The sequence below is a fragment of the Pyxicephalus adspersus genome, chromosome 7, assembly GCF_032062135.1.
Source record: "Pyxicephalus adspersus chromosome 7, UCB_Pads_2.0, whole genome shotgun sequence".
Taxonomy (NCBI): Eukaryota; Metazoa; Chordata; class Amphibia; order Anura; family Pyxicephalidae; genus Pyxicephalus; species Pyxicephalus adspersus.
The window spans coordinates 70,217,221-70,231,543 of NC_092864.1; the positions used below are offsets into that span (position 1 = coordinate 70,217,221).

The following is a 14,323-nucleotide window of genomic DNA, read 5'->3' on the forward strand; positions in this document are numbered from 1 at the left end:
GTGTTCTATACATTTTGTATACCTCTGCTATGGCCCACCTAGCTGGGTTCAGCAGGAATAGCAACTTATCTAGCTGGTTAGCCCAATCTCTAGCTGAGATATTGTGGATAATATTTTATACATTGGGCCTGATTTACTAAAGCTCTCCAAGGCTGCAGAAGATACACATTCATTATTGAACCTGGGGGATCCAGCAACCCTGGAATGGATCTGGTCCAGGATTGAAAACATTTGCTAACAAATAGCAAATTACTTTTAGGAAATCCATTCCAGGTTTGCAGCCTTGGAGAGCTTTAATAGATCAGGCCCTTTGACTCTGATTTGAAAACAAAAATATCTGCCCTCAAAAAGGGATACAGTGTAGAATCTGTTGCATGGTAAAGGCTTTTTGGTTAAACAGTTCACAAAAGACTTAACACTCAGAAGCTAGATATCTTGGCCAGTACTATCAGAGGTTCTGTGTAATATACCTGGAAAGTCAAGATATCCCCACTTTGGTAGCAAGAGGGAGTGTGGCTATTACGTTGAATCCGATTTGTTTACCAACAAATGTATCCATTATCAGAAAAATCAATATCTAAAAATGTAGAGGACTTCTGTTCAATTTTTCAAACATCTGCTAAGGTAGAGTTGCAAGAGACCATAATACGTATTGAGGTTCTCAAGTCTTATTGCCAGTTATTAAGGTATGAAGGCAGAACCTGGTAATTGTTCAGTTGGTAAACACTGTAATCTATGTGATCAAGATCGTCTTTATTAATTATGTCCATTTAGACAAAGATGTGTGCCAAGCAGGAAACCCGAAGAGAGTACTGCTGATGTGCCAGTGGAAATGTCAACACAGCAAGAACAGGCTCATGAAGAGCAGTCCCAGGAAGAGCAGTCCCAGGAAGAGTCATACCGGGAAGAGTCATACCGGGAAGAGTCATCCCAGGAAGAGCAGTCCCAGGAAGATCCCAGGAAGAGCAGTCCCAGGAAGAGTCATCCCAGGAAGAGCAGTCCCAGGAAGAGTCACCCCAGGAAGAGTCATCAGAGGAGGAGCTAGAAGAGATGGAATTAGCTGGTACCATGAGGGAACCCCTTCAGTTGAAATAAAGGAAGGAAGAATTGGAGAGTACTCCTGTTAGGTGGTTTGAATTAGAAAGTGAGGAAGATATTAAAGCTTTCTGCTTTTTGAGAAAGAGCTATTTAGAGAAGACAAGGAATTCCTGGCAAATGCTGCGATGTTCTGAAAAGTAGACCATATATGGAAAATATTTTCAGAAACAGATATGTGGAATTTGTTGTGGCTGTAAATTTACCTACGTGGTTGAGGACTCAGCCTTGGCAGCTATCCTCTTGTAGGTGAGACCAATATAGGACTGGTGATGTACTTCCTGGGAAGAGCGGGCCCAGAGCTCCCAGCTTAGTAACTAAAGGGCTGGGTTATGCTAGCCTGCAAAGAAGGGGTCCCACCTGGTTACAGCTAGGCAGGCATAGTATGGTCTACCCAGCCTCGGCTGGGTGGGATTAGTACCTATTCTCTGCCAGGAGCATTAAGCCCTGGGGATTCATGAAAATGGGTGGCCCTTCCTTTTTAGAGGAAGGATCACAAACCACCCCAGTGCACATTTTTGTTTAGTGGATCACAATTAGCGAGATTCAATAAAAAAAAAAAAAGAAAGCTGCAAAGACACAGACCCAGCTATCATAATGCCAATGTCATAAATCGTCATATCTCCTAAACAGATTGTTGTAGAATCATATTGTGCTATATGATTGAATGATTGAAATTGACTCCCAACTTCTCACAAAAGGGGATTCGAGACCTGATATTTAACTATTATATAAAATACATTGAAAAGATAACTGATAACACAAGTTACAAATAAAAAAATGCATAATTAAATGGTATATATAAAAAGGGTATTTCTTTTATTGTAAGAAAAATTAAACTTCAAGTCTCTCTTCCTTTAACAGGGGAATACGTCCAGCTTGGACAGCTTACATTTCCCTTTTTCTTACATAACACTATTATAGAGAAATTGGGGTCCACAGAGAGTAAGAGCTATGTGTGACAAGGGTAGCAATATATGATATGGATATAAAGGGGGGGGGGGGGGAAAGATGTTTCCTATTGGCTCCTACGTTCCCATTTGGCAACATTCCCCTTTCCAGGGGAATTGGGGTTCACAGAAAGTAAATGGCCAGCTGTGTGTACCAGTGACCTCACCAGCAGCTCAGTCCCTCACATTGCAGTGTCTGCAGATTTAAATCCAGGAGGCAGTGAGTGGTATTGAGCGTTCCCCCCAGGAAGGTTTCTATGGCATGAGGAAGCAGCAACCTCACCGCTGACATGAAAGCAGCCTTAAAGTTTTGTGAATGGGCAAGTAAAAATTTGGGGCCCCACAGCACAGAGTGAATTGACAGTACTCTAATGCTCATTGTCCCAGAAGTGGCCCCCGAGGGTTCCTTACATGCAAACTCAATGTGGGCAACCTGGTTTTAAAATAGCCCCCCTTATTGTGAGAATATTCCTGATTGTTATTAGGATTTTATGTTTAAGACCCTTTATCTGGCAACTGGCTGATATTTTGTTTAGAAAAAGCTCTCAGGGTCCCCTGTGTACCCTAAAAATTTCTCTGATAATCAGTGTAGGAGATATGAGGGTTTATATATTCGGGATAAAGACAAATGCATGGACACAGCTCTCATGCTGCTTGCTGGGTTTACCTCTCAGTACAAGGTGGGCATGGAGCAGGCACAGGGATTGCCAGGTCTATAGGACACACCCACTCTCTGGGAGCTCACACTGAGCATGCTCAGGAAGCTCCATCTCCTTCTGGTAGCACGATCTAATAAAGATAGGAACACAGCTGATTGTGATGTCATTGTGCACGCCCAATCAGTTGGTAGGACAGTTTCCAAGGGTAGGATTATCTCACAAAAATTTACCCATGTAAGGCTCTAATCCACTCTCAAGTCTGTCGCGTATAGTGACGTATTTGGATTGCGACTGTCAAATTGAGTGAAGTCAGGATCTGTCATTCTTATGGCAGTATGTCAGGTGAGTGCTAGCGTGTAATAAACGTGTTAGGATATATTTCACATTATAATATACATTGTGCAGGGGCTGTATGTGAGGTGGCTTAGAAAGGAATGAACCCTTTGCATATGAAGAGGCTGCCTTCTAGGAATTACAGAAACTTGTACAGAGGCAGGGCTGACATTTCTGGCTTGTCTTGTTGAAAATGATGTCTGGCAGTGAAGCTGATTCGGTGCTTTTATTACTTTCAATGCATTATGACCTATAGGTTTGCAGATCTATAGTTCAGAATTGTTCCAGTGAATGCAAGGCAGCTTCCTCTCCTCACCATGCAATGATCCTGCATTGTGACAGCCATGCCGTCCATAATATATAATAATAAGTGCAGATTAACACTTGCTTCCTAATCCAGCCATTCTGTCACTCACACCACAGTGCTGTTTAATAAAGCGGAACTAAAAATAAAAATAACACCTTAAATCCCGCAGATCCCTCGATGGCGCTGGTCCTTCTTGCGATCTGGTCCCGCGTCGTCCTGGGATTCCTCTTCATCCCAAAGGAAGCGCTGGAGGGCGCCATCTTCTGTCTTCTCTTCCGGTCTTCTTGCTATGTCACCCCATCTGGCACTGCACAGGTGTGAGGTCGGGCGATGTAGCTGCTGTGAAGGTGAAAAAAAAAAGCGGATCTCACTGCGAATGCATGTGATTAGCATCTCTTTCCTCTTGGTGGGAAAGTGTCCCTTCTGCACATGCCTGAGATTAATGCATGCACAGGAAGAGCAGCCAGAGCCTCCCAGGATGTATGACGTAGGTATACCGGGAGGCTGTGCGCTACCATTAAGTCATGATCTTAATGGATTAAGTCTTAACCATTAAGATCAAGACTTAATGGTAGCACAGAGCCTCCTGGGATACCTATGTCATCAAGACTTAAAGCGTACCTAAACTCACAATTTTCACTTTACATAAAAGGGTAGACAACCCCTTTATTTAAAGTAAAAATTCTGTTGTTTTTTTTTTTAGGTGTGACAGCCGCAGCACTACCCCCTATTTCTCAATCTCCTAGGTGATAAAGAATAAATGGGAGCGCAGAGCCTCCCGGGATACCTACGTCAGGCATCCCGGGAGGCTCTTGGGTGCTTTCTCTGCGCATGCCGGAGCATCTTGGGCATGCGCAGAAGGAGCCTTTTTGTGCAAAAAAAATTGCCGATCTGATGAATGTGCAGTGGGATCAGCAAATTTTTTTTCCATCCTACGTCACCCGATCTTCCACCCAGAAGAAGAGACGAAGATGGTGGCGCCCGGAGTGCCCGCTTTGTGACAACGCAGGACTCGATGCAGGACACCCCCAGATGGATTGGGCTGTCTGCGGGATTGAAGGTAAGTGTATTTTGTTTTTTGAAATTTTAAGTTTAGTTCCTCTTTAGGGGAGGAGTGGTGCTAAACCCTTTAAAGGAAAAAAAAAACATTTTTACTTTATTTAGGAGGGTTCTATTTAAAATAAAAATCTTGAGTTTAAGTCCACTTTAACGAACTAGTGTCTGCACATTTGACAGCTGGCAGCCGTGAGCAGTTCTAGTACTCCTCACTGGTGCCCCTATTCATTCTCTATAGAGTTGCCATCTGGAGAAGCTATATATAGTGTCACCCTAGAAGCAGCAATTCTCTGGTTTGAGGAATGCACTTCAATATCACCACCAGTGTGAACAAAGTTTGCTTGTGCTTCTTACTCCGAACCTAAATATGAATGAACATTTAACCCCTGAAATGCAAAGCTTTCCCCACTGCAAGGGAAACCTTTTGCCAAATCTGTAGTTAGGCTATAAAGTATAAACAAATGATTAGACAAAAAAAGATTACATTCATTAAACAAATACCTTCCAATACAGAAGTATTGTATGCTGTCCAGGAAGTAAGCAATTTGGTATAGAAACACAAGCCCTGGGATGTTCTCTTCAACTTGGTGCATGCACCGTGTAGCCCAATATTCTGTAACAGTCCCTTCTGTCTACTTTTAGGTTGATGGAAATGAATTATAGCCTCCTATAAATAGGGTGCATGCCAGACATTGTACATCCTCTTCTATGTTGGAAAATGAGTGTGTTTGGTTAAAGTGGACCTAAACTCAAAATTTTACTATACATTAAATGTTAGACAACCCTTTTATTCAAAGTAAAAATTGTATTTATTTTTTTAAAGTACGGCACTCTTTTTTTAAAAGGGAGGCTTTGCGCTCACATTCTGTCTTGATCACCGCAGTAAGCAAGACAGAATGGGAACGCAAAGCCTCCCGGGATACCTACGCCACCCATCCCGGCATCCCTTTCATTATTGGAAGAAAATATTGCCAATCTCATGCATATGCAGTGAGATCGGCAATCTTTTTCCCAATCTACGTCACCTGATCTCGTGCCTGCGCAGTGCAAGTTCAGGTGACCCAGGAGGAAGGACACAGGAGAAGATGTCAGCACCCGGTACTCCCTCTGCGGGCCGAAGACAGATAAAGGGACGACAAGGGACCCAAATGAAGAAACCTCCCAATGGATCTGCAGGTTAAAGGTAGGTCTTTTTTTATTTTGGGTATAGTTCTGCAGGGGGTACTAATATTGCATTTATCCTTCTATTTAATAAACACTATGGTTTAAAGGGTTTTGTTTATGGTCTCCCTTTTTCTATGGATGGATCTGCTATCCAGCATAGTACATAAGACTAGTGATAACTGCTCCAAATTATTATCCTTTTTTTGTCCTCCATCTTTTCGCTTAAAATAAGACAACAAACCAGCATCTCCAGTGTAGATTAATATTAAACAATGATATATATGGCGCCAACATATTACGCAGCTCTGTACATTAAATAGGGGTTTCAAATGACAGACAGATACAGACAGTGACACAGGAGAAGGAAAGGACCCTCCCCTGAAGGGCTTACAATCTAGGAGCAGTAAGTACTTCATATGAACACTATTTTTTTCACTCTAGACACATTTGGCCAAGTTTTCATTGGCAGCAAACAAAACATTTTTTTATTGGATTGTCACTGTGATAGCTTATATGGAAACAGCAATATTGCAATGTGTCTAAAGAACCTTGGGAGCAACATTCAAAGTCTTCAATGCAGAAATTCCAAAAACATGCCTATGAATTACTCTTATTCTTAAAATGAAACATTTTACTTGTGCTTTTCTTGCAGCTTTTCTACCGTAGAAATACATCCTAATGACAAGCTCCAACCCAGACGTCCTCATATACATTAAAAAAGTGTGTTGCATACAAAAACAAATGCAATAATGCTTAAAATCTTTTATGAACACACTGTTTTAAAATGATTTTTTTTAAACTAATGGAGACAAATCCTCAGTCTCTTTTACAATGGTCCCTGAACACAATTTCTATCTTTTCCTTTAGAGAAACTGTGATCTGGAATGTGCATGAGGCAATAAATTAGTTAGACAGAATAGATTATAGCAAGTGACTGGGATATAAACTCATCTAATTTTCTCAAGCTTGATTGTGCAGAATGTAATTTCATATTTTGGATGTCATAATAAAGGTCCACACTTGCAATAAATGATGCTCTATTCTGATGAACTCTATACAAATAATACATGTTTGTATTACCTAGGGCATAAGGGGCCGAAATCTAAAACATAGGCTAAGTTGACACCGGTGCTTTAGGGCATCCTTTTAGATTTACCTTGTTTCCACTTACATTTTTTCTAATAGACACATAGGTAAAGTCGTCCAATAAAAGCCATAGGAAAAAGGAATTTTTTTTCTACAAACAGTATAGGTTGGGCACTAGAGGAGTATTACATTATGTGTTAGTTGGTGGATGCCCAGAAGTAAAAGGCATAAAAGCACTGTATATGCTTTTTCATATTTTTATATAGCCATTTTAAAGCAAAAGAAAACCTTTAGAAACCATTTTGTGAATGTTTTCTTTACTTTAATGTGAACCTGTCATAAGGAAAATGTAAAAGCTGTCATTTTGGACTTCTACTTTAAAAATGTTACTTTTAAAAAGTTGCCTACCTCTCATTCTCGCCTGGTTATTGCTTACAGGTGTGTTTGGGGTAGTTTTAACATCATTTTCTCTTCCCCAAAAGGCAACATGACTTCTTCAAGTATTTTGATGTATTCAAATCTATCCATGATCTCAGGTATGCAATGTATAGGCCCAACACCATAGTATGAGAAACATCCCTATATCACAACGTGCGCCACCGTGTTTCACGGACTTCACAGTGTAATGTGACTTAAGTGATTAGTGCTCTTCTGACAAACTCCTGCAGCCCCTGGACTGAAAAAGAACAATCTTTCTTTCATCAGTCTACAAAACGTTGCGCCATTTCTCTATTAGGCCAGTCAATGTGTTATTTGGCAAACTGAAATCTTTTAAGCACATACCTTTTTTTTAACATTAGGACTTATTAGGGCTTCAAGACAAGTTATATACTTAACAGCACCTTATGAAGGCAGCTCATTATTCACTGATATTTCATGGGCAAGTATTGCAGCTAGGAAATCCTTTCTTCCATTTACTACAATTCTGCGACACAACAAGCGCCCATGCTGTTGGGGTTTCCCAGTAAAAATACTTCTTCAAAGTAATTAGCCACAATACCATCCCATGACTAACCTCAGGTATGTCATTGGCTAAGCAATGGGGTTTAATATTCCTCCAGATGCCACTTCGACCTGAGAAGAACCCAGATTAGTGTAAATCACCTCGCTGATAAAGGTAAAAACCAGAACTTCCTAGGGTGTCTGTATCATCATCGATGGATCCTGAACCCGGGGCCCTTTCTCACCCACCCAGCCTTAGCGGCAAGGGAGGAGTTCAAAATCTAAGCGTGATTATGCTCCCTTCACCCCTACACATTTAACTATGGTTTTGATTTTTAATGCCAGTGGTTTCAAATATAAGTATGTTGCGAAAGTTCTTTTGGCTTTGTCTTGCAGGGTTACATTGTATCTGACTACTTTTTGGTTATGATTCCGATTTCCCCTGGTGTGGGAGACTTCGGACAGTCTGTCTCACTACCTCCTAGTCACCTATAATAAATATCTATACAACCATCCCACTACCTATATTATAGTGAATATCCTCCATTCCTAACCTATTACCATGAACAATGGCACCCGACAGGAATGTCCCCTGTCTCCTCTCTTGGCTTTGAACCCATTGTTATGAATCCTAGAAAATGATCTACATATTTTGGGCAATAAATTTGCCACTACTGAGTTAAAACTAACAGCATTTGCAGACTATATTTTTCTACTTATCTCTAAACCAGATACGTTTCTCCCAACTAATATGCAGGTATTCCAACTGTTTAAAAGGGTCTCTGGCTATACTGCCAACATTAACAGATCTGTAGCCCTGTTCCTTTATCCAAAACATAAACCCAATTGCAGTTTGCAATATTCTTTCCAATGGGCAAAATTGCTGGTGCGCAGATCCCTATAAACGCTGATAAATTATATGAAGTTAATTGTTCACCTACTCTGCGTACCTCTTACTACACAAGTAGACAAAGAACTCTTGCCTGATCAGGTCCTTTGCAATCCTCTATCATTTTTAATATGACCGCTTTGGCATTCGCTAAACTCTAAATCGTTGGTAAGGCCCCCTTCTGTTCAGGTAATTTTGAATTTGCACCAGGTCTATCTTTAGCCATGATTTTGAATTAGGCTGCACGAGGTATAACCTCCCTAGCGGTCTGATTATTTAGATTTTTAAAATGTCAAAGCGGTACATTTCCCGCCAGGTCCCGCTGGGTACGCGGATGCTGGGTGGGCATCGCCGAAGGACCAGGTAAGCCCTTTACAATTCCACCCTGATTGTAGTTTGGGGTTTCTGCTTTTAGTACTGAAAAGTACTAAACTCAGCCACACTCAGTAATACCGCCAGGGAGGTTAACTTTGGTTTGCCTCCTTCTCAATCCGACCACATACAAAGCATTCTTATTAACAAAACTAAAGGAGAAATTCCCATTTATGACAAATAACCTTTTCCTCCTAATTTAAACCGGAGTTTATTGTGCTAGGATAGCTAGATTATTATCCCCTTCGGATTGGCTCAACCAATTGGACATCATGTTTCTTACACTCTTACCTGCTCCTTCCAAAGCAATTTCAATATTTTATTATTTCCTACGGGATGAACTTGACTATACAGAAAGAAGCTGGGCATTAGCAAGTTGGCCCTGAATTTGAGTTTTCTCAGCTTCTCAGGATGTTTCGGGTTTCATGGAAAGTAATCCATGCAGTACAATATGTTTTTTCCGCCTCTACCAGACAAATTCAGATAATTATTTCAAATGAGGAGCTCCATCAGCAACCCTTTGTCACAGTTAATGGGAATGTCCACTGATAAAAGTTTTTGGTGCCATAACTTGAATAATTTCTTTCAATTTACCCCAGAATGGGCTCTGCTGGGAATAGCATAGAAAAAGAGCACACAGATTGATATTACTCTTATCAACGGTGGGAAGAAAGACGATTTTATATTGTTGGATCTCAATTTCCCCAGCCTAGATGCTTCTCTTTCTAACAAAACTTCAACAATTGTTTAAAATGGAATAGATTGACGCCTCCCTTTACAAAGACACCAAAACAAAAAAAATTTTTTAAAATAGGGAAAGCTTTATTAACACCCTTAACCATCTCACTAAAACTCGCTTATACAACTGCTTCCCCTGTACCTCCTGGTATCTATACAGAATCTTGGAAGGTGATCCATCTAATTTGACTTTCACTAAAATGACTAATACATCCCAAGGGTTTAGTTTCGACTTCATAGTTCATTTTCTTTTTATTGATGTGATGTAAGCTTCTATAAAGAATTAAGTGTTTACTTTTGTTATTATAACTCACCACTAAGATAATTAAACCATATGCAAACCTGTTACTCATAATTTTGTAAATGACTTGTATGACTTTTGTATAGTTTGCATCTTATATTTTCTTGTGCTTCTACATATGTTCTTTTTGTTGATAAGCTATATTGTATCGCAGTTTAAACAGTTGACTTCAATAAAAATACTTTTTTTAAAAAATGTAAGCATACGGGTTTGTTTGTGTTAGATTTGAATACTTTGCTTTTGCAGATTTTGGTTCTTCTGACAACATTCTTTTTGCAACTTGTTTGTTGATCCCTGGGAAAAAGTTCCTTGTTCTCCCCCTGATTTTAAGAGTGCAATTACATGCTATACTCTGACACATATAGGAATATTTGATCCTCATTTGGTTTTTAAACAAGTTGTTATTTTTTGATACCTTTTTTTTTTTTTTTGGTTTCCTGCTTTACCTCGAATGTTACACTTTTTGCCTTAATTGTTTCCAACTCCTGAAAATGATATACCTTGTTTGCAATCACACCTGCACTACCACTGGGCATCAGAACTATATTGTTCCACTGGTCCTCTCAACTACTTTGCGTTTTGACCCCTTAGATATGTTAATTTTACACGCTTTTTAATATTGTTAAAGGTCTGAACAGCCTATACAAAATCTATGGGACAAGGCGCATAAGTGACATACTGGGTGTTCAGAAGTGCACTTCCATGACAGACTTTGTATTCAATAAACACACTTCTATTGGTTTGGTAAAATTAATGAGATGTATTTTGCATAGAAACTTTATCATACTTAAAGAGGAACTAATCTGAAAATGGCAAAAAAAAAAAAACAAAACAAAAAACACTTGCCTTCAATCCTGCAATGTAGTCTGATCGCTCCAGGGGTGTCTTACATCTGGTGTCGTCCCGGAGCCATTGCTTCGGGCAGCGCCATCTTCTGCTTTTCTGCCTGGTTCATTATCATACGTCAGCCGACCCCTGCACAACGTAATTCATCTCTCCGAGCGAGTCAAGGCTCTTTGGTTAATAGGGACCTTTGCCACTGGCCTATGTGCTGCTGCATTAAGCTGTGTTGATATATCTACTCATGCAGTAACCAATTGTTTAAAAACGCAATAAATGTTTTTAAAAATTGGAAGTATAAGGCTTAAATCTATACATGTCATTTTTTTGAACTCTATTATAAACTAAAGCTAAATGATGCTTTTAGTGATTTTAGTTTTGTTGTTTCAGCCATCACATTATTCAAATGAATTAAAACACGCTGACCCGGCAGAAGGGAAAGAAATGGAAGTGGTTACTTTTACAAAGGATACAGTTCTATCTGATGTCCATGTGCGCATCCCACATAAGAGGCATCTCATGGTCAGGCTGAACAGAGTGGGGCAGCCAGGTAATTGCCTTCAATAAATAAATTGTTTTTATTTATTTGTGTATTAACATTTTACTTTGCTACTATTTTTGCTACTATTATGCAGTAAATATGTTTCTATGCTTTTTGTGCATTTCTTTTGTGTCTACATCTCTTTGTAAGTTATATTCATAAAATATAACATTTTGTACTTTTTTTATTGCATATTGTGTTGTCCTGATAGTGGGCCTAATTTGTTATACCTTCTCCAGCTCTAAAACTGGGAAAGATATACCATCATAGAAGAACCTGGGTAATCCAGCAAACCTGGAATGAATATGGTCCAGGATGTGTATATGTTAAATGCAGAAATTTGAATTGGGATTCTTATCACAAACCAGAAAAGATCATACCTTTTCTATTTGCAGCAATAACATTGTTGCGGATGCAACATGTCCTGCTTTTAGGCAAATTCTGTTATTTTTTTTTATTGCAATGATTTATTTATAAATACCTACTGGAAAATGACATTGGTTTGGAGAGTGATAGGCAAGTTTCATTTGTGCCAATAAGAGTGAAATGATAAATATGTATTTAAAATATTTTTGAACAATCAAGTCAGTTATCTGTTTAATATAAATATGTATATTATATTTTATTAAACATCCCTGGCAGCTCAAACAGATGACCAATGTCCTTTTTGGATTGATGAACAGCTTTGTTTTGTTCAGTGATGGTTTATTTCTAGAACAAACCCCCAGAGTTATGATTTGGAATGATTAATAATAGTTATGTACAATTTTATATAGAATGGACTGCTGAGGTTCACCTCCTTGCTGTTTAGTCATTTAGCTGTACACTTCTTTACATTTAGAATTAGCAGAGACAAAATAATCCCTCTGGTGTTAACACATTATTCAACGAATTAATGTGTGTGGGGGGGCATCAACCTTGAAATATTGTGATGACATTTACATAATGATATTGTGTTTTCTGCAGTTTTTCAGACACATTTTAAGATTCTTTGGGAAAACAGCTCTTTGGAATGTGCGGATGAAGATTGTATCACTATTACTGACAATGGAGACACAGATAAACAATGTAAAGAAGAAGGTTCTTTGGTTCTTAAAACTACAAAATTATTTGATATTCAAGCAATGGAAAATCTTCTTGATGAAGATGGAGATCTTGAAGTTCAGAGAAGACCGCAATCACCTTCGGACAAGCATGATACTAGAGATAATGAACGGGATGTGGTGTGCCCAACTATTTTAACAATTGGTAGTGAAGGTCAAATAGAGGAAGAAGAATGTGTAAATGATAAAGATGTGTTTAAAATAGGTAAGTGACAGATATGAAACTATTACTTTCTATTTTGACTAACTTGAATACTATTATTAACATTACTCAGCCTTACTTTTGGTTCTGATTTATAGATCAGACAGGACACTGTATTTCATTGTATTTAGTAGATGTGTATTTAGTTCCTAGAGTAAACCTGTGTTTTGCAGGGCATCTTGTAGTCACCTTTCTTTTTCTAGCTGCATTTCCTCACAGAATGAAGAGAAAAAGTATGGTATAAGCTCCTAAGAAATTACATGCAAATATTATTCAAGGCTGCTGACTCTCACCTATTGAATTTAAGCACATGGGCAAAACATGTAAATTTCTAGGTTGAGATGCTTTTGTTTGTTTGTGAAGCGGACCACAACTATTAGTAATATTAAATAGACAATTGACAATAATACCAGGAGGTATTGAGTTATAATAAGTTTTGTTAAGCCTTTGATGCAAACAATATGCATTACAAGCCAGAATACTCCTCTAGGGTACTGGACAACCTAATCTTTGGTTATAAAATCTAATACACTAACACTAAAACACTGTCAATATCACATTTCCTTTAGAATGTAATTTCACTGGTTGAATACATGTTAAAGGGCAGTGGTTTTTAAAGTATTGAGCTAAAAAAGCATCAGCATAAAAGGGACTGGTGGAAAATCCAGAAACTGGAATAACCATTAAGGCTCTGAATGAACTCCTAAGGGAATGAAGGCTGTAGGATTTAAGGCCCTGACTTAACAACTCCTGTGGGAATGAGGGCTCTAAATCATCTTCTGTAGGCATTGGGTCTTATTGGGAATTATTCCTACTGGGAATTATTTCTGTGGGAATTGGAGCTAAAAATGGTCCCCTTGAAAATGAAGACTCCAAATAAACTCCTGTGGGATTAAAGGCTCCCTATAAACTCTTGCGAGGTTGAAGCAAAATTTAAGAGCTTCCATAATAAATCCTGTGGCAAATAAGGCTTTGAGTCAATTCCCACAGGAATGAGAGCTCTGAATGAAATCCTCTGGGGAATCTCCAAATAAACTCCTGTTAGAATGGAGGCTCTGAAAAAATGAAGGCTCCAAATGTATTCCTGTGGGAATGAAGGCTCTAGAAAAAGGAAAGAAAAGAAGCCCTGGGACTTGTCAGACTGGTCAGAAAATAATATTACTAAATACAAAGTCTTTATTTTCAACTCCAAAATGTAATATGTATAAAAATATTGAAAACATAATTACAATAATAGCATTGACTTTCATCAAATATTCAGGTATAAACTTTAAACAGGGGAATAACCCCTAAAATAAAATTGCACCCATCTCTTTTTTTATGATATATGTAGTCTCCTGTATGCGTTTCAAAAAACTCTTCTTCAGGGGGTTTACCAAGGAATATGAAATTGATGGCAGCTACAATTATAATAAAATACATTTAGTAATAACATGCTGTGCTCTCAGGCCCAGCAAATAGTGGTAACAGTAGGAATGAAGCAACAGCAGGAGCAAGATAATGAGAATCCTGGGAAATTCAGACTACATAACCTAAATCTACTACTGCTGCGTAAAAAGCAATACCATTTGAATTTCAAGTTAGCTGCAACATAAAATCGTAGATACGGGTTCGATAAAATGTTTCACTCAAAATATGCTTTGCTCAATTTTTCAAAAATAGAACAAAAAGTTTTTTTTTTGTTTTGTTTTGTTTTAATCTGAATTTATATGTTTACATATAATGGTTGAATTGCGCACAATATG

The 14,323-nt window shown here is 38.6% G+C and overlaps 1 protein-coding gene across 2 annotated transcripts in view; it reads left to right on the forward strand.

Annotated features, from left to right (window-relative positions):
- Positions 1-2,303: 2,303 nt before the first annotated feature.
- METTL22 (methyltransferase 22, Kin17 lysine) overlaps positions 2,304-14,323 on the forward strand; it is a 65,845-nt gene continuing 53,825 nt past the window's right edge. The window contains exons 1-3 of one of the 2 annotated variants that reach the window (XM_072418905.1): positions 2,304-3,046; positions 11,123-11,282; positions 12,240-12,581. In XM_072418905.1, the coding sequence (XP_072275006.1) occupies positions 3,032-3,046; positions 11,123-11,282; positions 12,240-12,581 (517 nt within the window). In that variant the 5' untranslated portion in view covers positions 2,304-3,031. The remainder of the gene's footprint in view (positions 3,047-11,122; positions 11,283-12,239; positions 12,582-14,323) is intronic. The other variant, XM_072418904.1, reaches the window with a different exon arrangement.